Source organism: Puntigrus tetrazona, unplaced genomic scaffold (assembly GCF_018831695.1).
Source record: "Puntigrus tetrazona isolate hp1 unplaced genomic scaffold, ASM1883169v1 S000000846, whole genome shotgun sequence".
NCBI lineage: Eukaryota > Metazoa > Chordata > Actinopteri > Cypriniformes > Cyprinidae > Puntigrus > Puntigrus tetrazona.
Genome location: NW_025048446.1, coordinates 1,050,001 through 1,074,896, shown reverse-complemented (window position 1 = coordinate 1,074,896; position 24,896 = coordinate 1,050,001). Strand labels below are relative to the sequence as shown.

Sequence of the window (24,896 nt, the reverse complement as noted above, 5' to 3'; positions counted from 1 at the left end):
GCTGGTGATGACGACAAAGCGTGCATTTAGGACTGACTGCATAATGAAAGTAAAAGTTTGGAATATGTTACCAGGACACATGTACTGATAACATAATCTATAATACAAAATGTGTTTCAGTTCCAAATATATAACTGCGTCGCACTTTACATTTCGCAACTTGCCCCATCACAAAGTTCGACGTGTTAAACTGCAATAGTTTATTTTGATTAGATTAGCTATTATAATTTGTTACATTTTATAATTTTATTTAATATACAATTGTTTTATAGTTACTTATAATTGAGTATATTAAAAAAAGTGATTGCCATTCGTAGATACATTTACACAAGAAATATTATAAATATTGTCTAGACTAGTCTGAACGGGTTAATCTCATAATTTTATAAATCCTGCTCGTGCGCGCGAGGGAGAACGCCGATGACGTCCTCAGTGGGCGTGCACCTGGGAAAGTAAAGTCTCTTCAAAGTGCTCGGGGTTCAGTGTTCGCTTTCCACGGGTCTCCGTTCGTTCGCGTCCGTGAAGTTCCGCCGCGCGAGGACGGACGCGTTACATCATCAGCGCACCTTACCGCAGGTGACACGGGACACCCCGGAAGAAGACGCGCGTCGACCGTCGCACGAGTCACTTGAGTTTCAATCAAGCCCAGGAGAGCCGAGCCGATCCGATCACAGCCATGACGGAGCTGAAGAAGAACAAGCTGTTTATTGTGCTGATGGATCTCGTGTGCGTGCTCGCGGGTGAGTCTGCTCTTTTTGTTACGTTTTGATTTGAGCAGATGATTGTGAAATCCCTTCTGAGTTCACCAAAGTTCACCTGCCACCTTTAACTGTGGCTTTCCACTGGAGGCGAGCAGACCGGGGTTAATGACCATGACAGTGGTGCTTATTAAAATTAAATGTTATTTTAAAAACCAGTGTTAAATCTGAAAAATTATTTTGATTTGAGAAAAGTTTGAAAAATGTTCATACCATTTTCACATTTTTTTATTATATATATATATATATATATATATATATATATATATATATATATATATTATATTATATATATATATATACTATTTTTCTTTATTTCTTTTATATGTGTGTGTGTATATATATATATATATATATATATATATATATATATATATAAATATACTACTTTTGTCTTTCAGAGGCATATTCTTTGTATATAAAATAAAACATTATGCCTGAATATCTGAATATTATCTGAATAAATCTAACTTACTCTTACTGACTATTATATATGAAATATTGAGCAACATAATGCCTGAAGTGCTACATTTATGTATAGTATAACATTCCTCTGAAGTGTATCATAAGTGATAACTATGTATTTTATGCCAAAGCTACAAGTGGAGAAAGCAAGGATGTGACAGAGACGGGGCCGGGATTAAATGCAAATATTGTTAATATTGCGTCTTGCTTAATAATTTATGTGATGTGTGTGTGTGTACGTTGTGGGGACGTGTGATGACCCCATAAGCACTATTAAAACCTGAAGTGTTTTCCATGAGTGAAACAAATGATTTTTAAAAAATAAATAAGTAAATCGTGTATCTGAAAGTGTAATGATGCAAACAGGTGTTTAGGATGTCCAAAAGCCAGAGACCACTATTGAAAATCATCCTTTTATAACTTAACACCATGATGATTTGAGATGTTCCAAACAACATCTCGAGCTTGAGCAAAATCTGAGTAAGTAACAAAAGTAACATGATCAGTGCCTTAACCGTTTAGTGACCTAGAAATACAGTAGAATTATTCAGTTTACTTCCAAACTAGATTCTCTTGAGTTTATTTGGAAAGAATCAGTCGTACAAAAGAACTGGCGCTCTATAATTTCACGATGATTAGTTCAGATTAAGAACTTTTGCACGCACTAATATTTCAAATGCTTGTTGTGAAGATTCTGCTTTATATTTCCCCACTTGAAGCAACGCATAATAACACCTGTAATGTTACACCGGTGAAACGAAGCATTATCTGATGCACTCGGCCGTGTCCTCTGAAGCGCAAATCATCACAGCAACAATAGCGACCTTTAGGAGTGTCTCCATCAATGAAGAGAACAATGCCTACAGCTCACATGCGCTCCAGTTCGTCTGTGCGGTCTGTCCAGATGACTCAGCAGAGAGCCAACGATATTCGTAAATCAGCTTCACTCGATTCACTTAGCGCGAGTCAGATTTACATCCGAGGAGTGTTCATGACCGCAGCAAAGTCTTGATGCCAGTGCCAGGATTGACGCGTTGGGATCTGTTTTCAGTTAAAGCCGCAGTTCACGCGAAAATGCTGATTCTGTGATTCGCAATCGAAATTGACGAAAAGAACAATAGAAGTATTGCGATTTTAGCGATTTTTGTGCAAGAATCGCCAAGCTAACCGACTTGAATCAATGAATCACAACATTGAAGAGAAGCAGAAAGAACTCCAATGACATTAAAATGATAGAGATGTATGTAAACTTCAAAAATTCACATGTATAGAAAGAATTTAGTTCAAAGTGTGAAAATATTTAAGCAGTTAATAGCACAGAGATTTCAGCCTAATCAGCAGGGATTGGTCCAGTTGGCTTCGTTTCATCATGCCTCCATCACGCTGTTTTTAACTGCTCCGAAAGCAGCACCTAGCGGCAAAGAATGAATTGGCATTTTTATTCAGACCAACACGAAAAGATCATTGGAAGCATGTTGAGGTCAACATGAAACGGCTTGGGATTCGCTTTCAAAACGACTCGCTTCAGCGATTCAGAGTCAGCTCTATCTTTTCACACTTTGCAGGTTTTTTCATTCTCTCAGAGCTGCATTACACACGGCATGAGATCAATAATAGGGGCGCTTATTAAAACGAATTCCCGTGTCGAGAAAATTAACGGGATTTTCGTTTTACTTCCTGAACCAGGCTGTAGCCGTTTTATTTTGTTTGACCATATTCTGGGTGAACTTTTATGTTAAACTAACTGTAAACAGCACGGCAGAGGTTGACTGCGTGTAGGATATTTCTTGTCGGGGTGGGTGTGGTCTACGGGTAATGCCCACCTGTGCCTTTCAGCAGGAATACGTTAAGTGTGCACTAACAGGAAAGACAAACTCAAACAATGTGGGCTATGTAATGAATCCCATGCTCATGTTTGTCTGTGTGTTTGTATCTGTGAATGTGCTGCGGCGCTGCTTGTCGAGGCATGCTGTAGAATCAAGTCTATGCAAGTTCAGCTTCAGCAAAGTCTCAGGCTGCTGTCAACAACGGAGAGGAACAGCTCTCAAATCATCGCCATTCATGTGTCTGTCCAGACGAAGGCAAATATTTGTGCATGTGTCTGGTTATCCGGTCTGGCCGATGGGGCAGAAGGGGAGAATTAGCGTGAGGTTTAATGCAAAACTGCCTCGTGTGCTTAGATTGAAGTAGGGCTGCACAATTAATAGAAATAAAATTGCGATTATGGCATAGTGACATTTAATTAGTAAATAAATGTGCTTTATGTTTCAGAATACAGAGTGTTTTTACACACAAGCAACTTGTGATCCAATGTTTTCAGTGTTTCAGACTAAAGACTCTTCCCAGATTAAAAAGAAACTCTAAAAAAATGTTACATTGAAAAAAAATTATGAAATGAAGACATTGATAATATCGGTATTGTAACCTGTATGTATATATCTACTATGTAACTTAATAATTTTTTTTATTTTAATAATTATAATGTGTATATATATATTTTCAACAATTAAATAATACAATAATAATATTTATTGTTTTATTATTTATTAATATAATAATATAATAATAATAATGATGATGATGATTATTATTATTATTACAAAAATATGAATACAAAAAATAATGCTATTAATATTAATATATAATCACAACTTTTAGGGCCTTGATTGTGCAGGTATGGATTTAAAAAAAAATATTTTTTTAATCTAAACCCCCAAATCCCAATGTATCCATATATCTGAGCCAAATTTGAATATTAGAGTTTGGACTGTTAAATTGCTGATAATTAGAAACTAGAGTTGCAGGCGGAACTCAATTTCCTCTTTCCTTTGGTGCTTCAGCAGTTTTGAAGATTTCGTGAGTTCATGTATGTGCTTGGCTTGTAAAGTCCTTCTCTGGATGCGGAGGTTGAGTCTGCTCTTGCCTTTCCGCTTCTTATGTCCCATGATTCCCTCAAACTTTTTGGAAATGCTCCATCTACTTAGAGTATGTATAGAATTCAAGCGTTCTTGAAGAATGCTAATTACAGGATTTCCTCAATTTGTCTAGGCTATAGTGTTTAATTAGACGAAAATTTATGGAATGTCATCATTTATTCCCCATCATGCCGTTCCAAATCTGGGTGACTCTCTTCTGCGGAGCACAAAAGATGTTTTGAAGAACACTGAGGTCCAAAAACATGTTTTCTATATATGTACTATCTTCTGCTGAAGAAAGAAGGTCTACAGGTTTGTAATGACATGAGATGAATAGTAAGGCCAGACTTCACTTTTGGTACTTCAAAGTTAGCACCCTGTGAGAAAGGTCTGTTCGTGATAGTCAAGTATAAGATGTCACCAGCATATTAAATGAAATCTTTAGCTTTTTTTACACTGATGAGGCTGAGTAGTGAAGACGAGCTTTTAACATTCGATTTGGATTGTTTTGTTCTCTTCTCTCTGAATTAGTTTGGGACGGCCCGGGCCAGATACCATCAGAAAACATGCCAAACTGATTTAACCCAAATCCTCTGATTTTCAGAGAAGCTGTTGTGCTCAGCGCTTAGAGGCTTTGTATTTAATTCTTATCAGACGCTTTCCTTCCTTTTCTTTTAAGCCATGCTTCAATTTCCTTACCCTGAATCTATGCGATCTGCGTCTACGTCTGTGAGGTCGGGTCATGTTCTTCGCAGATGCCCATATTTCCTCATTTTAAATGTTCAAGCAATTATGTTTGTGGGCTGAAATGGCCGGCAAAAGATAAAATAATATTACACAGTGGAGGCATTCTGGTTTTTCGTGTCACGCAGCTCATTTGCAGTGGCTCCGTTCCACATTTCGCAGACTATAATAACTGTAGTGCATATAAAGTATGCAAAATTTAAGATTCCTAAATCATAATTCCAAAAAAGCATGTCAAAGGTACGCATATGGTGAATGATTTGAGGTGTGCATCCATAGAAGCTTTTTTCCATTTGCAGGACGTCCATGAACAAGCGTTAAGGAAGAAAACGGTCAGTTCTGAATTAATTTAAAGCATTTGAAAAATACAAGGCCTTAAAGCTCAAACGTTTGGGATTTATACAATTTTTAAATGTTTTTTCTAATGCTCCCCAAGCCTGCATTTACTTAAAACTAATTTTATGGAATATCATTACAATTTAACATTGTGAATTATTATTATTACTATTACTATTAATAATTGTAAAAAATGTAATTACAATCAGCATCATTACGTAAGTCTTTAGAGTCACATGATCCTTCAGAATTCATTCCAACACTGATTTGCTGCTCAAGATACATTTCTGATTATCATCAGTGTTGAAAGCTGTTGTGCTGCTTCACATTTTTATGGAAACCATGACGCATTATTTATATAAGGTTCAAATAAAACGGCATTCATCTGAAATTGTAATCTTTTTAAAATATTATATTATGTTTTTAACTGGCACCCTAACCCACACCTTTTTAGTGTTTAAACCCAGTAAAAGTTAAGTAAAAATACATTTGACAGTAATGAATTGTTACATTTGAACATGCAAACAGAGCGGTCACACTTTTATATTAATTGGCCTTAACTACAACGTAATTGCATCAAAAAATAACTACAATGTACTTACTGTGGTCATATTTTTATTGCAAACCACTTTTGCTGCTATGAGGTGGGATACGGGGAAGGTTAGGGACAGGTTTGGTTGTATGGGTAGGTTTAAAGGTAGGTTAATGTGTAATGGATGGATCAACTGTGTAATTATAATAGGCATTACAAAAATCGAATTCCATATTATCCTTAAATGTATAAGTACAATATAAAAACATGCATGCACACAATTGTGCATTGCACAAAATGATTTATTTAAGTGTGAGTACATTAGTAGTTAAGGCCACTTAATATATAAAGTGGGACCAACAAAGCTAATGTAAACAGTTAACAACAAAGATGTGGTTGTACCACTCAAATACTCCAAACTTCCTGCTAAAAGAACCAAGTAAGCCTATTACTTGGTTTGCTAGCCTGGCCAAACTGATGTTTAAAAAGGACAAAACCTTTAAAACTAGCCAACCAGACCAGCCAGACCAGCTTATGCTGACGTCACAGAAGTACATACCTGAATGTGTAGTATAGAATATATATTTAGGCTGCGTTTTAGGGTTAAAAGAATCTGCGTGTGTGTGTTGTTAGTAGAATGAGGAGCGAATGAATCAGATAATCAGGTCTGTCTTCACTCTGCTGAACATTCAGAATGCATGAAACAAAACCACAGACCACATGACAGACCGATCGAGGGATCAGAAGAGAGCAGGGGAGATGTGGGTGCTGATATTTGGAGATGAATGTAGAAAAGGCAGAAAGGAGCTGGCTGAAATATAAGAAGGTAAAGACAGAGGAGGGCTGGAAGAGGAACGGGGTCTGTCCATGTTCTGTGTGGATTAGATGTGTTGGGTTTAACGGATAGTTCTGTGGGCACATGCCACTGAGCATTACTCACTCACACACACTTTCACTCCCTCTCACACACACACACACACACACACACACACACACATATAGAATAGATCAAGAACTGAAAGGAACGTTTGAATGTAACTGTTAAGGAACTAGTACATACTGCAGGCAGTGATCCAAAACATGGTGAGCAATTTAACACATCATATGTGAAACTCACGTGATGTTTCTAGGTTCTTTAAAGCACCAGCACGTAGATGCTTTTCTGAAGACTTGGAATAGAAAGTTATTTGTGGGCTGTCAATGCCTCATCGGTTTATATTGGAACTTCTTTTTGGCAAACTGCATTGTGTGGATCTGATGTTGATTTACTTGAGTCATCTGATTTTAATGAAAAGGATTTGGGTTGGACTATTTAATGGTTTTCTTTTTGATGTGTTTATTATGGTCTGATGAAGAGCCATGGTGCTCAACGCTCCCAAGGAGAGAACCTAATAATAATAATAATAATAATTGAAGGATCATGTGACACTGAAAATTGAAGCAATGATGCTGAAATAAATTACATTTGACAATATATTGAAATAGATAAGTTATTTTAAATTGTAGTAAAAATACACATTTTACTGTATCAAATGAATGCCTCTTTATAGGGTAATCATGAATGACTTCCTCTCAGTTATCATCTTTAACTCAGTCCTCTCAGTTTTAGGCAGTTATATGTCCAACCTGTGCTGAAGCAGGTCACAGACTCACTGACTTCTCTCCAGCTTGTTTTCTTCTTACTGAACAACAACAGCTGCAAAACAGCTAATATTCGTCCAGGGTCACTGAACGATATTTGTTGTTTAGTGACCTCTTTCAAAACCCTTCTCTCCGATTGGTAGAGACGCTCTGTAGGGTGTTTGTTGGTCGCTCTGCGTTTCACCGCATCAGCATGATGGAAAATCATCTAAAGTAGCTAAAGTTCATTGAGACGAGTGTTGACCTCAGCTCTTCTTTCCGCTTCTCTGTTAAAAGTTGTGAAGTGGGCTTTCTCACAGCATGCACTTGACCGGATTATTCATTTGCACTTTATATCATTTAAGCACTAAATACGTCAGGACCTGGGATTCAGAGGCCTGCGTGTTTGAAACGGCTTTAATCGATCTGAGCGAAGTGACTTAACTTCAGTTCACAGTTTGTTCCCTTCCTGTGTTTTTTCTGTTAGTTCCTCTGCACCCTTGTAGACCCTGTCCCTTCATAGCTTGCATTGTCTAAGAAAGCCCTTAGTTTTTTCATTTGATGGCAACATTTGAAATGGAGGCATGAATAATTCCTCAAATCATGCATTTTGTATTAGGCTTAATTTTTATTTGCTAATCATTTTCTTTCATTTGTAAACGATTGAAACGTTGGATGCTAATTCTGTCATATTGTTTTGATATTATGCACAGAGCGTACGATGTTCTCTCTCAGCGGCTGCGTTCAGTGTCTGCTGTTTTGTGTGAAAATGACACTGATTTCAGTCCAGAGACACCGAGAGATTTCACAAGCACACATCTAGCTCATAACTCAAAGGTCTTACATTCAGGCTCGCCGTGGGATAGAAAACATGAAATATAATACAGTTTTAAAAATTGGTTATTTACGAGCATTCCAAACGCTCATTAGGTTAGTTATTTACATGTGTAATGAATTTATAAAGCATTGATTTTTCAAATGTATTTTTAAAGAAATCTCTTATGCTTAACAAGGCTGCATTTATTTGATAAAAAAATACAGTAAAAACAGCTTTAAAATAAAGTAATATTACAATTTTAAATAACAATTTTAAAAGAACAGTGTCAGATTTTCCTTCCGATACACTCACTTTTAATTTACTTGAAAATGCGTTCTTACCAAATAAAAGAATGCAAAAAAATGCATTAAAGCTAACGTTTATTAAAACAGAGAAATGCCAAAATGATGAATAAATTAATGTAATTCAGGCAAATTAAAAGCTGATGCAAGAGCTTTTCACAGTCATGGCTCATCATATTTTTTGCAAGCTTCCTCAAGATTTTTATCATCTCTGTCTCTGCCAACATTCCTGTTCAAATGTTGTCATATTGCTTTATCATTCCAGTGTGGCAACACTCGTTTTCCATCATTGTAAAGCCTTCATTTTGGCTGTATGACTTTTCATTTTGGCCGAATGCTGCCGCATTCTCCGAGTGATTGTGAAAGAAAAAGAGCATTCTTTTCTGTTAAATCTGAGACCAGAGCAGCTGCCTTTTTAAGGATCTCTTTGGCTGCTCTTAAACACGGATGCTATTGTGATGTGATGTGTATTTTGGCTTCGTTGAGCTCGGGAAGACCAATAACATGTATAATTTCAAATTTCTCTGGCCCTGGGAACCGCCAGAACGGAGTCAAAGGCCACAAGGATAGCAAACTGTGTCCAAATGTGAATTCTAGGCCGTTTATTTTATCCAGTTTCATCCTGGCTGAAACGCGAGAGCCAGATGACATTGCGACAGGCCCCAAGACAATAGCGCTTCTTATTTCGCGATTTTGGACCCATGCGAGCGCAAAGACAAGCGATCCTTTGGCGCAGCTCCCGATCACTCGGCACTGTAATAACTTTAAAATATGCCTGCCATGCGGTCCGTCCACTATAAGGCCAGAGCTGTGCGTGTGATTTGCTCTTCGGGGAGGAATTTGAACTCTCGGGATTACCGGGAACTCAACGCATCCCTGACCATCGCGGCAAGCTAATCTCTCGTGAGTTCAAGGCGGCCGTTTGTTTTGAGACTCTCTGTGGATGGTTTTCTGTGCTGGAGTGGCGTTTGGATTCATTTACTGACCGTTTGAGAGTATTTTGATAAAGTCCCGACTGGAGTTGGATGGAGGGCTTTCATTAAAAGACGTGCAGAAACAACAAGCAAGGACTTTTATTCCAGAAACAATTTACATAAGTACACAAACATTAACATTCAAATGTTTTGAGGTCCGTAAGTGTTGTGCACTTTGAAGTTCAATCTTGTGTCATGTTTTAATGCTTTTCCTCATGTAATGTTTTATTTCTCTACGTGGAAAGAGGAAAGTTAAAACAGATGTATGTTCTGAGTCAGCAGCTGATCTCAAACATCATTCACTTACCGTAAATAACTTTAGATGCCAATATCCTAGCAGTATGTTCTGATTGAAAAGACATGCAAGGTGCGTTTTGTTTTGCGTCGGCTACATTTCATCTGGAACAATGCGTTTCAGTTTGACTTGTGGATTAAACATTTCCATCAACCCATCCTTATCGTAAACTATCCTAAAACCAGAGAGAAGTGAACCCAGTAACCCTCAAATCTGATTGGCTGCTGAAGCCAGCTTTGTTCCAAGAACATGATTAGAATCATTGTAAGAACCAAAACTTTATGACGGTTTGGGATTGCTTGATTTCATGAATGCATGTCAGATTGCCAATCATAATGCAATAAAAGCATGCGGTGCATTCATTTAGCATAAACCGTTAGCAGCCCAAGGACTTTATACCATTTAAAAGAAAGATTCATCCAAAAATGTACTCATTTGCAGGCCATCCAATACCTTGTTTCTTGTTTGTATCAGAAATATAGAATTACGTTACTTACAATTGAATCAACTACCCGATCTCATGAATGTGAGTATAAATAGTATGCCAGATAACAACGAAAACTCGTGGTGTAGATATGTAAAAATTAAATTTGGCAAGTTTATGCTACATGATGGATGGAGAGATATATATATATATATATGGGATTAGGTTTGTGGGGTGGATGTGTATCATATGTATGTGAAAATTGAGTATTACATGCACGCTAAAAAAATATATATCAGACTGTGAATGGGTGCCGTCAAAAGGACTTTTTCTCTGGAGAAAGTGTTATGGATGATGGATTTTTTTTTTGCAAGTGACTGTTTAAAATCGTCTTGGTGGATTTGTTTGTTACAAACACAATTGATGTACCGTAGTGGATTATTGTGACGTTTTTATCAACTGTTTGGATTTTGGATTTGGGAATAAACATGTTGGATTAAGTAATGTAATGCTAAACTTCTCCAAATCTGTTTGCTTGAAGAAACACATGTTCATTTTTTGGGGGGGGGTTTGTTTATAATGACTAAATCGGACCTGTGGCTAAACCTGAGGACAAAAATGTCAATATTTAGCTGGAACACAATTTCCACAGGAGAAAATTGCTAAAATTATTAAAAAAAAATCTCCTCTGGAGCATGTTTATTTCAGGTGACATTAAACACACACACACAAAAAGGACAAATGAAGTGAGACACCTGTTCAGATGGTGAGGCAGGAACCTGTCTTTCTTCTACCAGACCGACATTTCCTGATGCTACAAAGATCCTTCTATATGCTGAATGTCATCATTTGTTGACATTTTGAAGAGCTCCGGCTCTCTTGGAGATTTTGTTTGTTACCATGGCCTCATGTGGCTGGTATGTTCCATCAAATATAATATGTGAAAGTTGCGTATTTAATATAACATGGTATGTTTCGTGTATACTTCAATATAGATAACAACTGCTTTAACGGCTTTATTAAGGGTAGTTTGTCTGCAGTTGAAGTACTTGAAGTGATGAGCAGTTTGTAAGTCTGAACTCTGTTGTTGTGAGCGTGCTGGGATCTGCCTCCTCTGAGTTGGCAGCACCTCTGCCAGTGGAAATTTCCCGCACATGCACCCGTATTAAAAGCCAAAAGCTTGAACTCTGCCATCTGACTGCAATTCTCCAACGAATCTCAGCCTTATTTTCTAAAGTGCTCGGTTTGAGATCTTCAGCTGCTCCTATCTCAGTTCTCTAAACTACATCAGTGATCTTCTCTGAGAGTTTCACATCCCTTAGGTTAAACCAGTATTCGGCACAAGCCGTAAGAATAAACGTGCCAATCTAAGACAGCACAGTAACCATCAGGATGAACTGACCCTGCTTGAAGAACTTTTTCTTTCCCATGCTGACATTTAGACCCTTCATTCTAAATATCAGAGCTGCTCTTGAAATGTCTACATGTACCGTGCTTTCAAAAGAGCAATCCTAGGTTGTCATATTAGTATGTTTTATCAGTTGTTGTAACAAAACACCTTTGCATAAAACACCTTTGTTAATACAGGTGTATAAAATGTTCTAGAACAACATGCACAAACATGACTCAGGATGTTTTGCTGCATTATCTAGATTTTGTATTGTGTTTATCTCAGTTTCTCAGTTATATACATTACTGAACTGTATATAATGTGAATTTATTTTCAGATAATGAATAATCAGTAACAGTGCTACATCTTGTTTAGATTCTGTCAGCTCCTTGTCTTTCAGGCCCATACCAGCCCCACTTCTTTTGGCTGTCTGATGTTCTCTGTGAAAGGATATGGTGCTAATAAAAAAATCCTACTGACCTTAACTTGTATCAGTCACTTCTCTTTCCTTCTGCTAATGGCTCCTTGCTAAAAGGATGAACTATCATAACAAAACTAAATTTGTCTAATTCTTGCACTCTCTTTATAAATGTTCCTCCCTTGTTTGTCTTCCCCTTCCTATGTCTTTGCCACATTCTTTTTTTTTTTTTTTTTTAATAAAATTAAAACCATTTTCCTTATCAAAATCTATCAAGCACATTTTACCAACAAATATACACTCATTCACATCCTTCTTTTCACTCTCCGAGGGAAAGAAGTCTCCCAACTCATTACTTTCTAATCATCCTACTACTTGTTTCATTTCATCTCTTTCAAGCCATTTCTCTTACGGTTGTTCCGGCTTTCAATCACATAATTTACTCGCTCACACTGGTGTTTTCCTTTTTAGAAAGGCTTGTATAACCCCACTACTTAACCCATCTCTTATAGAGAACTACATACCGGTTTCCCTTCTTCCTTTCATTGAAAAAACACTTGACTGATCTGTGTTCAACCAAGTCTCTGCTTTTCTCACACAGAACAACCTCCTTTACAGCAACCAGTCTTGTTTCAGAAGTGGACGTTTGACCAACACCGCCTTGCTTTCAATTGTTGAAGCCCTAAGACTGGCAAAAGTGGATTCCAAATCTTTTATAATTATCTTTCTGTACACGGTTAACCATTAGCTCCTTCTTTACTGGCAAAGGGCATCTCAAACTGCACTCCAGTGGTTTGAGTCTCTACCTCTCAGATTTCAAGGTATCTTGGAGAGGTGAGGTGTCCATGTCATAGAATATAACTACTGGGGTGCCTCAGGGCTCAGTTCTGGGAACATTTCTCTTTTCTGTCTACATGGCATGACTATGTTCTGGCTTTTTATATCACTTCTATGCTGATGAAACTCAATTACCTCTCATTCCATCCTGACGATCAACTATAGCTGCTCACATCTCAGCTTGTCTAACGGATGTTTCTTGCTTGATAATGGATTATCACCTACAACTCAACCTAGCCAAGACAGAACTGCTCGTGGTTTCATCAAACCCATCACTTCATCACATTTTTACCATCCAGTTAGGCTTGTCAAAAACAGCTTGAAAGCTTGGAGTTATGATTGATGATTAGCTGACTTTCTCGGACCGCATTGCTAAAACTGTCCTTTCCTGCAGATTTGCTTTATTCAACATCAAAAAGATCAGGCCCTTTTTTTCAGACCATGTTCCTTGTTCAGGCTCTTGTTCTGTCCAGACTGGACTATTACAGTGCTCTCTTTGGAAGACTATCAGCTTGTCCTATCAAACCTTTGCAATTAATACAGAACACGGCATTAAGGTTAATTTTTAATGACCTGAAAAGAATGCATGTCACACCTCTGTTTATCAGTTTGCACTAGCTACCAATAGCTGCTCACATAAAATTGAAGGCATTGATGTTTGCCTACAAAACCACCACTGGCTCTGCACCTCTTTACTTTTCAGTTCTACAAGTGAGTATCACTTTAATGTGCCATCCAAAAGACTTTTTAAATTAAATATACCTTCCTGCTGGAAAGACCTGCTGAAATCCTTAATCCTATTCCTTGTCTATTTTATTTTTATTATTATTTTTATAAAATCATTACTCTTTTGTTGAATTTGATGGCTTCTGTTGCTTATTTATTGTTAATGTTTATAATATCCTAATATTGTCTTATAGTTGCATTTAGCAGATTAGAGCTGGGAAATAGCAGTACTTTACATTCATGCAATGATATTAACAATCAAACAGTTAAATTAATTTATGTCTCTTTAACTGCTGTCTCAATGTACTAATGTACACAGTCTTTGCAAATAAATAGTTTACAATTAAAGACTATTGTCTACAATAAATACTTTTGTATTACCCGAATAGATTGTTAAAGGTGAAGGTTGTAATTTTTAGTCTTTATGGCATGAAAAAAGAAACGGCAGAATAATGACTGTTTTCAAACAGGTTTCATTTTAGTTATCATCCTAAACCTGTTATATCAGGCAGGTGACGTGGATATTTGAAACTAAGACGAAGAAAGAGGGAGATGTGTAAAAAGCAGATAATGAAAAGAAGGAAGGGAGTGAAAACACTTTGAATAGAAAGAGGTTAAAGGTTGTTTTTGTGCATTTTTACAGTCTTGACATTCAGATAGAAATCTGATAAAGGCTGTTTACCTGCCTTTGTGAATCTTTAAGGCTCTGAATATCCTGCAATAGTGGATGTCATGTTCCTAAAGGACAGTTTTACCTTCACACACATGATTTGAGAGTCTCGTGTGAAGTAACACTTAACATGTTCAAATGAAGGGCTGTGTTACAGAAACAAGGCTCAACCCTTATATAACCCAGTTGTTATCAGTCTGACTCAGAATGTGGCTCGGCTCCAAAATCTAGGAAACTATGTACAGAGCATGTTACGAACACTCGCAGTGAAAGTCTGGTTATGCTGCTTTCTAAAATACTAGCCTGAAAGCCTAATTCACCATGTCTCTTGTGTGTGTGTGTGTATGTATGTAAAATATAAAATATATGTATAAATATAAAAAAACGATTATAATCAGAAATGTTTCTTGAGCAATGAATCAGCATATTAGAATGATTTTTGGGTCATATGACAATGAAGACTAAAGTAATGAAATATTACTACTTTTGTACTGTATGGTTAAATAAATGTAGTCTATGAGAAAACTTATGAAAAAATATAGATACAAATTTGTAAATGAACTCGCATGGCAGCTGCTTGTGTAGGCAGTAAACAGCTACTGTAGGTTAATGGAAACTGATGACTCTGCCTTCATTGACACAGTAAGGTTCTAATTAAAGTTTTATGAGTTCCCAACAGATGAACCCCCAAAGCTCATTGTCATCTCCTTGCATCCGTTAAAAGACAGCTTTACAGTCAGAGTCATTGTGAAAATGTGTGTAGTTGCTGGTGCCATTGTGTCAATGTTATGAATGTAGGCCGTTTTTTTTCCTCCTTTTACAGCCCTGTCCGGGTTTATGGACATTTCCTTTTGTGCAAGAAAATGCTTGTATTCTTTGTGCCTGAAACAATGCATGCTTACTCAACACAACCTGGGATTTCTTGCTGGAACGAAAATGGGTATTTTTTTTTGTTGTTGGAAATAGATTATGGGTCATCTGTGCACCCGTAATCTAGGGATAGTTCACTTAACAAAGAAAAAAAAGACTATTGAAGTCGATGTGGACCATTAACTGTTCAACAGAAGAAGTTCATACTGGTTTGGAACAACATGTGGAATTGGTGAATGATGACAGAATGACAGACCCGCTAAGTTTTTTCCATGTAAATTACCTGTTAAAAAACAAAGAGCGCTATGTAGATATATTTATCACTATAATATGATCTTTAAAATATTGGTTTGTGAAATGTTTTGCTGAAATGCCATTTGGAGTAATATATCTAATGTAATGACATTCACACATTTCTTAAGTGTCTCAAGGGTCTAAGTCCTTTTTGTGTTGCCTTTTGGACCACATCTTTAAACTTGCTCTGACTCAGAGCGCTTTGAATCGGCCATTTAGTTAAGTACATCTGCTTCGGTGTTTGTGTGTGGGTCCAAGTAATATAACCCAAGGTCCTGATCCTGGGAATGTTACCGTGGCTTTGGGAATAGAAACTATGTTGATGAACTTCTGAGATGAAGCAAATATATATCACTCTGCCTTAATATTCTGAGATTTTCCCTCGGCAGTCTGTGATAAATCTGATTGGCATCTGTGCTGTCTGTAGGGAAAAAGAGCTGTGCTGAATATTCAGGCTTTGAGAAACGCGGCTAGCATATATAAATATTTCCTCTCCTGGTTCTCATGACTTCAGATAGAAAACATAGTAGAGTTGCACATGTTGGAGACATAAATCAGTGTTTTCCTGGTTACGAGATACTGTTGTGGGCATCTGTTGAAATGGCATCTGGTGCCGTGACCCTGCTGATAATTCCCACCGACTTCCTGCATCCGGATGGCAAGCGGATATTATCCAGCATCACTGAATCCAGAACATGTGTTTGACATTTTATGATTAGTCAGTATCTCTTGATGTGGAAACCCTTCTGATGTGTTGTACACTAGCTGAGTCGATTTTAATATTCATAATTGTGTGTATCGCAGAAGTACTGATGAACTCGCATGTTGCCTGTTTCCAATTATAAAAGTATTTTTCTTTTTTGTTCCCATGGAAAATTCAACAAAAGCCATGCACTGGAAGATTTGTTTTGATGTGTGTACCAAGCCAGCAATCTGGGGCCAATAATAACGCTGTTGTTTATGTTTCAGTGGCGATGCCATTCATCACAATGACCATCATGTTCCGGCCGTACCAGCGTGGCGTTTACTGCAATGACGAGACCATCCGTTACCCCTACAGGCCAGACACCATCTCTCACAAAATGATGGCAGCCGTTACCATTTCCTGCTCCATCATTATTGTAAGTCTACGTCAGTTATTCAACTGAGCGAGCCCTTAAAGGAGTAGTTGACCCAAAATTAACATTTTGCTGAAAATGTACTCAATATGTAGATGAGTACGGTTCTTCATGAGATTTGGAGATGTTTACAACTGCATCAGTGTCTCAGCAATAGATCCTCGGCAGTGAATGGGTGCCGTCAGAAGGAGAGTCCAACCAGCTGATAAAAAAAAATCACAGTAATCCACACCAATCTATTAAATAATGTCTTGTGCAGAGAAAACAAAAAAACAAATCTAAACTCTTTGGACTACCATTTTGACGGTTTCTCTGAAAAAAACAGAGGTTTCATCTACATCTTGGATGACCTGAGTACATTTTTAGCAGTTTTTTTGTTTTTGGCTGCTATGTTCCTTTGAATGTCTGTGAGTGATGCAAAAATCCAGCAAACCAAGGTCTTCAGGCTCACTAGTACCTTCTAGTCCAGTGTGTTGTAGCTGGCAGTAGCTAAAATCCACTACACTTTAGCTCTTTTGGACAACCCTGCTCTATTGTATTTGAAGAAAATGTTGAACCTACACTAAACCTAACCAACAGTGGTAACAAAAGCAAATACCTCATATAACCACCTAAAACCACATATAAACCACTTTTTATGAAGCAACCGGTTTCTGCTAGACTTTGAGCTGTTTTATTGAATTAATTCAGAACTGTGTAGTGCTGCACCGGGTGAGCCACCAAGCAAGTTTACCATGTCAGAAAAGCCATTCATATAAGGCTGATGAAGTGAAGTGACACTACAATAATACTGTTTTGAGGTCATAAAATTATAAATGTCTTTATTAGGCAATTTTTTGATCCTTAATCATAATTTGTCAAAAAAACTGGCTAGCAACCATATCTGTCAAGCTACAAAAAGATACCATAAAAGTAATCTAGAACTTCAAAAGAGTCAGACTAATATGTTTCAATATATATAGCTCACTAAAAGGGAAGCTTTTCTTCATAAAACTATTTAAATAGGCTTATTTGTCTATTCCTCTCACAAAGCTTTTACATGAGTTAAAGTCAAGTCACCTTTTTTTATATAGCGCTTTTAACAATACACATCAAACAGGAGAATAGAGTGTCAGTAATGTAAAATGACTTTAACTTTTTCAGTTAAAGGCATTTTATTATTGAATTTAGATACGTGATTGTCCAGCTCAGTTCAGTTTAAGAAGTGCAGTCAAATCGTCAGTAATCGCTGGAAATTAAGCGTCCCCAATTAAGCAAGCCAGAGGTAACCATATATATTACTTTTATCGGATGTGACCGATTTAGCCTTAATTAAGTGGCCACATTTTCACCTTTTATGTACCGAAGTTAAAAGAAAGTAAGTCATACATGTTTGAAACAATTGAGGCCGACTGAATAACCACATAATATAGATCTGTGTGTGAACCGTTCGTTTAAGTAGCATCATAAATATCTAAAAGGATTTGAAGTCGAATTACCCGTGGGAACCATCGAGCTGTGGTGAAATAAATTTTATGTGGTGTAATTTGGTTGTGAGAATACGCAGGTCGGTGTGGTATCGCGTCCACATTTTCTGAGAGAACATTGTGATTAGTTCAGCATGATTCATCAGCGAGAGTACTTCAAACATGAGTCATCTACATCAGAGTCTGACTTTCATCTACTCTCATTACTAACAATGAGTCTTAAGTCAAGCTTATGTAATGCATTTGACACACAATAGTAATTCAAAAGTGTTGCGTAACACAAAGCTACATACAAAATTAATGCAATGTGCCAATATTTAGTCATGCTGCGTTAGTGTTACTACACTCTTAAAAATAACGGTTCAGAAAGCCAGGCTGTGACACATAAGAACCGTTTTCCGTTCTTTCAATCTTTTCAAATGACGGTTAAAATAACCACTTTTTTTCATTTTAGAGAACCTATGAAGATTCTAAGGATGTTCTTTGTGGAATCATAATGCCAATATAGAACCTTCATTTTTAAACAGTCGCCCAAAATGAAAATGAATTTAACATTAACCCAACGTTTTTAACATTAACATTTAACCCAACAATTTTAAGATATTTTGGATGAAAACTTCTGACTGTCTCATTGATGCTGTCCAAAATGGCCTCCAAGCCTCCCAGGTTTTTTTATCCAAAATATCCTAAATTGTTTTTCAGGGATGAATGATTCAGTTGATTAATGACCAAAATTTCATTTTGGGGTGGAGTACTATTTTAAGTGCGTGAAGAAAAACTTTTGCTGGATGGAAAGTTACCCGTTATGAATATTAATGTGCATTCACGCTAATAAAGAAGCTTTATTTTAAGACTGTATTGCTTATACTTAGGGTTAAATTGATTAAGGTTCAAATTATAGCCCCAAGAAATGCTGAAGCTAAAGTGCTTGTTTTCTCTCTGGCAGATCACTTCCGGAGAGGCCTACCTGGTCTACACCAAACGCCTCTACTCTAATTCCGGCTTTAACCAGTACGCTGCGGCGCTCTATAAAGTGGTGGGGACGTTTCTGTTCGGCGCGTGTGTGAGCCAGTCTCTCACCGATATGGCCAAGTACACCATCGGACGCTTGCGGCCCAACTTTATCGCGGTGTGTGCTCCAGAAGTGTGCGAGGGCTACATGCTAGAGATAAATTGCACGGGAAACCCACGCAACGTGACCGAATCCAGGTACAGAAGCAGGGGACGGGAAGGGCCGGTGTCAGAGGTCGTAAACCGCCAACCTCACTTCCTGTATTTGTTTATATTTGTCACTTGTCGTATCACTTCCTGCTTGTCCGGTATTTCTGTGCTTGCTTAGGTTTTTTTCTTGGCTCGCTCACGTTCTCAAATGTCACGTGTCCTCAAGAGACCTGAAATAATAATAGATTTGATTATACATGTACTAGAAAGTATGTAGTGAGGCTCATATTTTTTCCTGTAAGGAAATATTCGAGTCCTGTAATAGAAATAATTGTCAATTATGTGAACTTAAACTCTTAAATTCTGGTTTGAAATGTATTATTAATAGTAGCAATACTTCTCATTTTAAATTATAGGTTTAAATGTTTTTAAATTAAACCTTTAAATCCACTAATTGTTAACGTTTTCAGAATTCCTTAATCCCAAACGGTGTTTGTTAGTGTTAAATCTATTAAAAATAGATGCTTGTGGTATTTGGAATGCAGCTGAAATAAAATAAAATATAAATATTAGTTGAAAACATTGAATAAAAAAACTTGAATGAAAATTGCATATGTTATTTTGGCAGCTAATTGAAAATCCTATAATAAAAAATGGAATAAATATGAATGTTATAATAATGAAATAATCATAATAACATAAGTATTAATGTTCTAATAATAATAAATCCATACATATAATAAATAATACTTGAACAACACTTTTAACCAAAAATTATACTAAATATATACTGAATATTATAGGTAATAATGCTTATAAAATAATAATACTAATAATAATTTATGATATAAATTGTTATAATATAAATATATGCATGTTTAAGAGTTTCAAGATCAAAAATGTACGATTTTTACATCACAGCGGGTTTAATTTTAGTAGGTTTAGGTTTTATTACTACTTAATAATTAATTTATTATTAGCATTATTACCATACCAATCGGCAATCATCACACATCACACCAAAAGGCAGATGGAGGTCAGGGCTATTATGAACATGATAAACGTTTTGACACAGATATAATCTTGAACCGTGGTGTAAAAGTGAAGAATGGATCGTAAATGTGTCGTTGTTGATGTTTCGTGGACTGCGAAAATGATTCTTTTTCCTTTCTCCTTGTACGGTTGTCTTGTATCTGTCCTCGGTGGATTGTGTTGCGCCAGGCTGTCCTTCTACTCCGGTCACTCCTCCTTCGGGATGTACTGCATGTTGTTTCTGGCGGTGAGTTGTCACAGTTGTCTTCCTCTCCTGCAATCATGCTGACACAGAAGACTTGTGTAGACAGATAAAGGAGGGCTCTCAGAGCAACAGGAAACACCGCGGAGACAATAAAATACAACCTCAAACATTCCCAATGTCTCCAGCTTTAAATCACGACAGTATGCGGTGCTTAAAGGAACAGTACACCCAATAATTATAACTCTCTAACTTATTGATTGCTCACCCTCATGTTATGTGTTTTTTTTTTTCTGAAATTTCTCCTTATGCGTTTCAAAAAAGAAAAAGTCGGGCTTGGAACGAATTGAGGGAGCATTAATAGTTTTCCGGCTCCTTCACTCATGTTCAGACGTGTCTGCATTTGGAATGGCATTGATTTTCTTTCTACTGATCTTAAAGCGTTGTTTAATCTGCCGTTGTATTTCCTCTGTAGCTGTATGTCCAGGCACGTATGGCATCTAAGTGGGCTCGCCTTCTCCGGCCCACAATTCAGTTCTTCCTGGTGGCCTTTGCCATTTATGTGGGATACACGCGCGTGTCTGACTACAAGCACCACTGGAGCGACGTGGTCGTGGGTCTCCTGCAAGGAGCGCTGGTCGCAGTCCTCACGGTGAGGGGGTGCATCTCATGAAGTCTCGTGTTTGACGTTTCATTGAAGAACACAAAGAGCTAATTATAAAATGATTATGATTTGCATGTAAAGAAAGTAAATTCTGTTGTAGGAACTATGTCCATGGTTAAGCCCAAACTAAGCTTAAAAAAATAATGAGAAAAAAAGAATCATATGTAAGTATCTAAAAAAAAATGTATAAAATAAAATAAAACTAAATAATGATAATAATCAACATTTTATAGGTGTTGTAAAATAACTTTTTTATTTTGTTAAAATAATTTATAATATATTTTATTTACTTTTAGCCGTCATAGTGATATAAAACTAGATGTTCTTTACCAAAAATGTAAAAAAAAAAAACACATTTTGAAATGTTCAAAGTTGAACAAATCTGTGTGTAATATAATACAGTGTATGAGAATATATATATATATATATATATATATATATATATATATATATATATATATATATATATATATATATATATATATATATATATATTAGTATTATGTAAATAATATTTATTTAAAAATATATCTATATACAATAATATATAAAGATACATATTTTTACATATTTAAATATAATATATTTATTATAAAGTAATAATAAAATAAGAATAATAATAAACAAATATATATAAATATAAAATGTAATACTTTATCTAATATAATACAGTGTGTGTATTAATAAATATATATATATATATATATATATATATATATATATATATATATATATATATATATATATATATAAAATATGGCTATTTACTTTTTTCCTTGTTAAAGATTTAATAAATAATAATTAAACGATAACATAATAATAATGAATATTCTAAAATATACATTACATGTTTTTTTTTTTTAGCACTCTACAAATATGAAGGTTGCATTAAGAATTCTCTTTTCGGTCACAGGTGCGGTACATCTCTGACTTCTTCAAAGAGCGCCCCCCTCGATGCCCGGATGTTGAAAATGCTGAAAACGAAGACAGCGAACGCAAGCCCAGCCTTCAGATCGCAGACACGGACAGAAACCATTACACCTACAACAGGCCTGTATGAGCCTGACCTTTGACCTGTGAGAGCACTGGATGCTGCAGCACGTCTCGTACACTCGCACTGACTGCGCACGTTTCCACAGGACAACACTTCACACACACAGACAGAGAGAGCGAGGGAATGCATGAACTAACACTGAATATTAGATTTTATTCTTCTCTACAGGCCGTGTTTATACTCAGTTTTGTCCTGTGCACGCTCATATATGCCAAGTGCACAGATTGCCTGACATCTAATGAACCGTGAGGGACTTTATTGTATCAGAGCACAAAGACGAACTTCTCCAAAGGGGAACTGGCTGTTTCCATGACAACCTCAAAACCACCGGTTGACATTTACGGACTAGCCGTACTTCTGCTGTTGGAAGCGATTCTTTGGGCATGGGAAAGAAAGTCAACTATTCTAAGCCTTTAGAAGACAAGAATTCATGTTTTCCTGAGTAAGAAATCCGGGAAGAGAACACTGAACATGGAACAGATGCCAAAAAAGATCTTTCTCACATTTTAGACATTTTGTATGGTTTTATAGTGTGTGTGTGTGTGTGTGTGTGTGTATACATATATACATATTAGTGCTGTCAAATGATTAATCACAATTAGTCACATTACATAATGTGCATGTACTTATGTGTGTGTATATTTATTATGTATATATAAACGCACATATTGCATATATTTGGAAAATATTAACTTTTTTTTTTACATGTATATATTTGTAATTATATCATATATACAAACACATAATATATATATATCATATATGCATGCATGTGTGAGTATATAATAATAATAAATATACATAGTTGGCACTTATAAACAAAGTAAACTCGTAAACAAAGACTTTTATTTTGGATTGCAATTAATTGTTTGACAGCACTATATGTATATGTATATATATATATGTATATGTGTATGTATGTGTATGTATGTATGTGTGTATGTGGGTAATATTTGTGTGTTAATTTTTTTTTTTTTTTATGCATATTTTCTGTGACCATAGGACACGGTCCAGTTGTTATTTGTCAACTATCCGTGTAATATCTTTTATGTTTAATGCTCTAAAGACTATCGTGACTATCGCTCACATAACCACTAGCCGACTGAGGCACATATATATATATATATATATATATATATATATAGCGCGTATTTCATAGAAACGAGTCTTACTAATCATCCTATCCAACAATAAGGGTTAGGAAATATATTAAGTATCAGTTTATCTTTGAATATTCAAGCTGAGTGAACAAATGCTGCTTGTAATAAACCAGTGATGATTCTCTAAGAGGCAGAAACTACCCGACATGATGAAAAACTGCCGCTTGTAGATTTACTGAATGTTTCCACAGCGTCATGATTGTTTCGTTTTTATGTTTCTCTTTCTATTTCTGATTGGATTTTCTTCACGATGAAATTGAAACGATTAGCTTGTAATCGCTCGCATCTATCCTGTACGGATTTATTCTCCATTCACATTTATCCTTTACCCTAATTCACCTCGCCACTTACTTTTTTAGTCTCCTTTCAGGAAGATTTTGTCAGACAGAATGGCAGATTCGTTCTGCGTTATGATTGGTCAGATTGCCTGTCAATCAGGTGAAGGGTCTGGGTCATTTATTTTATAACAAATAAATTGGAAGTCTGCAAGTCTTTGACGTGCAATTTGCGCAAAAATGATCTGAATTACCTTAAAATGACCATCTTTGGGTTCAGATCATTCTGAAAAATGCGAACCTGGACCACAAAATTATGATTTCTACACCATCTAGGAGCTGAATAAACAAGCTTTCCATTGATGTATGGTTTGTTAAGATGACGCGAGATATTACATATTTGGAAAATCTTGAAAAAAAAAAAAATATAAATATAAATAATCTAAATAATATCCAAATGAAGCTGTTAGCAATGCATATTACTAATCAAAAATTAAGTTTATTTTTATTTCATAAATATTATAAATGTGTATATATTTAGGAAATAAAAATAAAAAATGGTACATGATCTTTACTTAATATCCCAGTGATTTTTGGCATAAAAAATGTATCATTCTAACCAAAAAAAAAAAAAAAAAAAAAAATTGTATTTTTGGCTATTGCATTCCTCTTCCCCTTTTAAAATAAATCACGCATACATTAAACTCCTCTCTCGCCTGTTATAAGTGTGGGGAAAATATTATAAAAATAAAAACTTTCCCTCGTGTTATTTATGGTGGAAAAACAGATCGTATATCTTTTTCTATGTAATTTTTTTTTTCCCTGCTCACCTGTTATGTTGTTTATGGAAAAAATACGTTCCTTTTGTGAGTTTGAAGTTGTTGACAACTGCTCGTGCAAACCCTGCACAACAGAACCTGCTCTCTACTGTGAGTTGCTAATGCTGCAATTTTTTATGGACACTATATTTAGTGAATATGAATGATGTCTCCCTCTTCTATGTGGAACAGAGACTCCCTTGTGACTCTGATTTAGTCACAGAAAAATGGACGGCCTTAAAATAAATGAGGACTGAGCTCACAGAGTGACTTACACGCTGAATGTGAAGAAAATGATGGCTCATGTTTACACTTTTGCCATTATGTGTAAAATGCAAGTATTGTGTAGTTGAATGCTTTAGAGCAAAGATTAGGGCTTTTGCAGGATTGTTGTATGTGTGTGTGTATATATATATATATATATATATATATATATATATATATATATATATATATATATATATATATATATATATATATATATATATATATATATGTATGTATATATATATATGTATATATATATATATATGTATATATATATATGTATGTATATATA

The 24,896-nt window shown here is 35.9% G+C and overlaps 1 protein-coding gene across 1 annotated transcript; it reads left to right on the top strand.

Moving 5' to 3' along the window:
* The first annotated feature begins 448 nt into the window (after window positions 1-448).
* plpp2a (phospholipid phosphatase 2a) lies at window positions 449-23,882 on the top strand. The gene is made up of 6 exons (XM_043233538.1): window positions 449-740; window positions 16,357-16,508; window positions 18,918-19,180; window positions 20,354-20,411; window positions 20,842-21,018; window positions 21,944-23,882. Exons 1-6 carry the CDS (start codon window positions 677-679, stop codon window positions 22,088-22,090), a joined length of 861 nt encoding a protein of 286 aa, XP_043089473.1. The 5' UTR covers window positions 449-676; the 3' UTR covers window positions 22,091-23,882.
* Window positions 23,883-24,896: the final 1,014 nt, after the last annotated feature.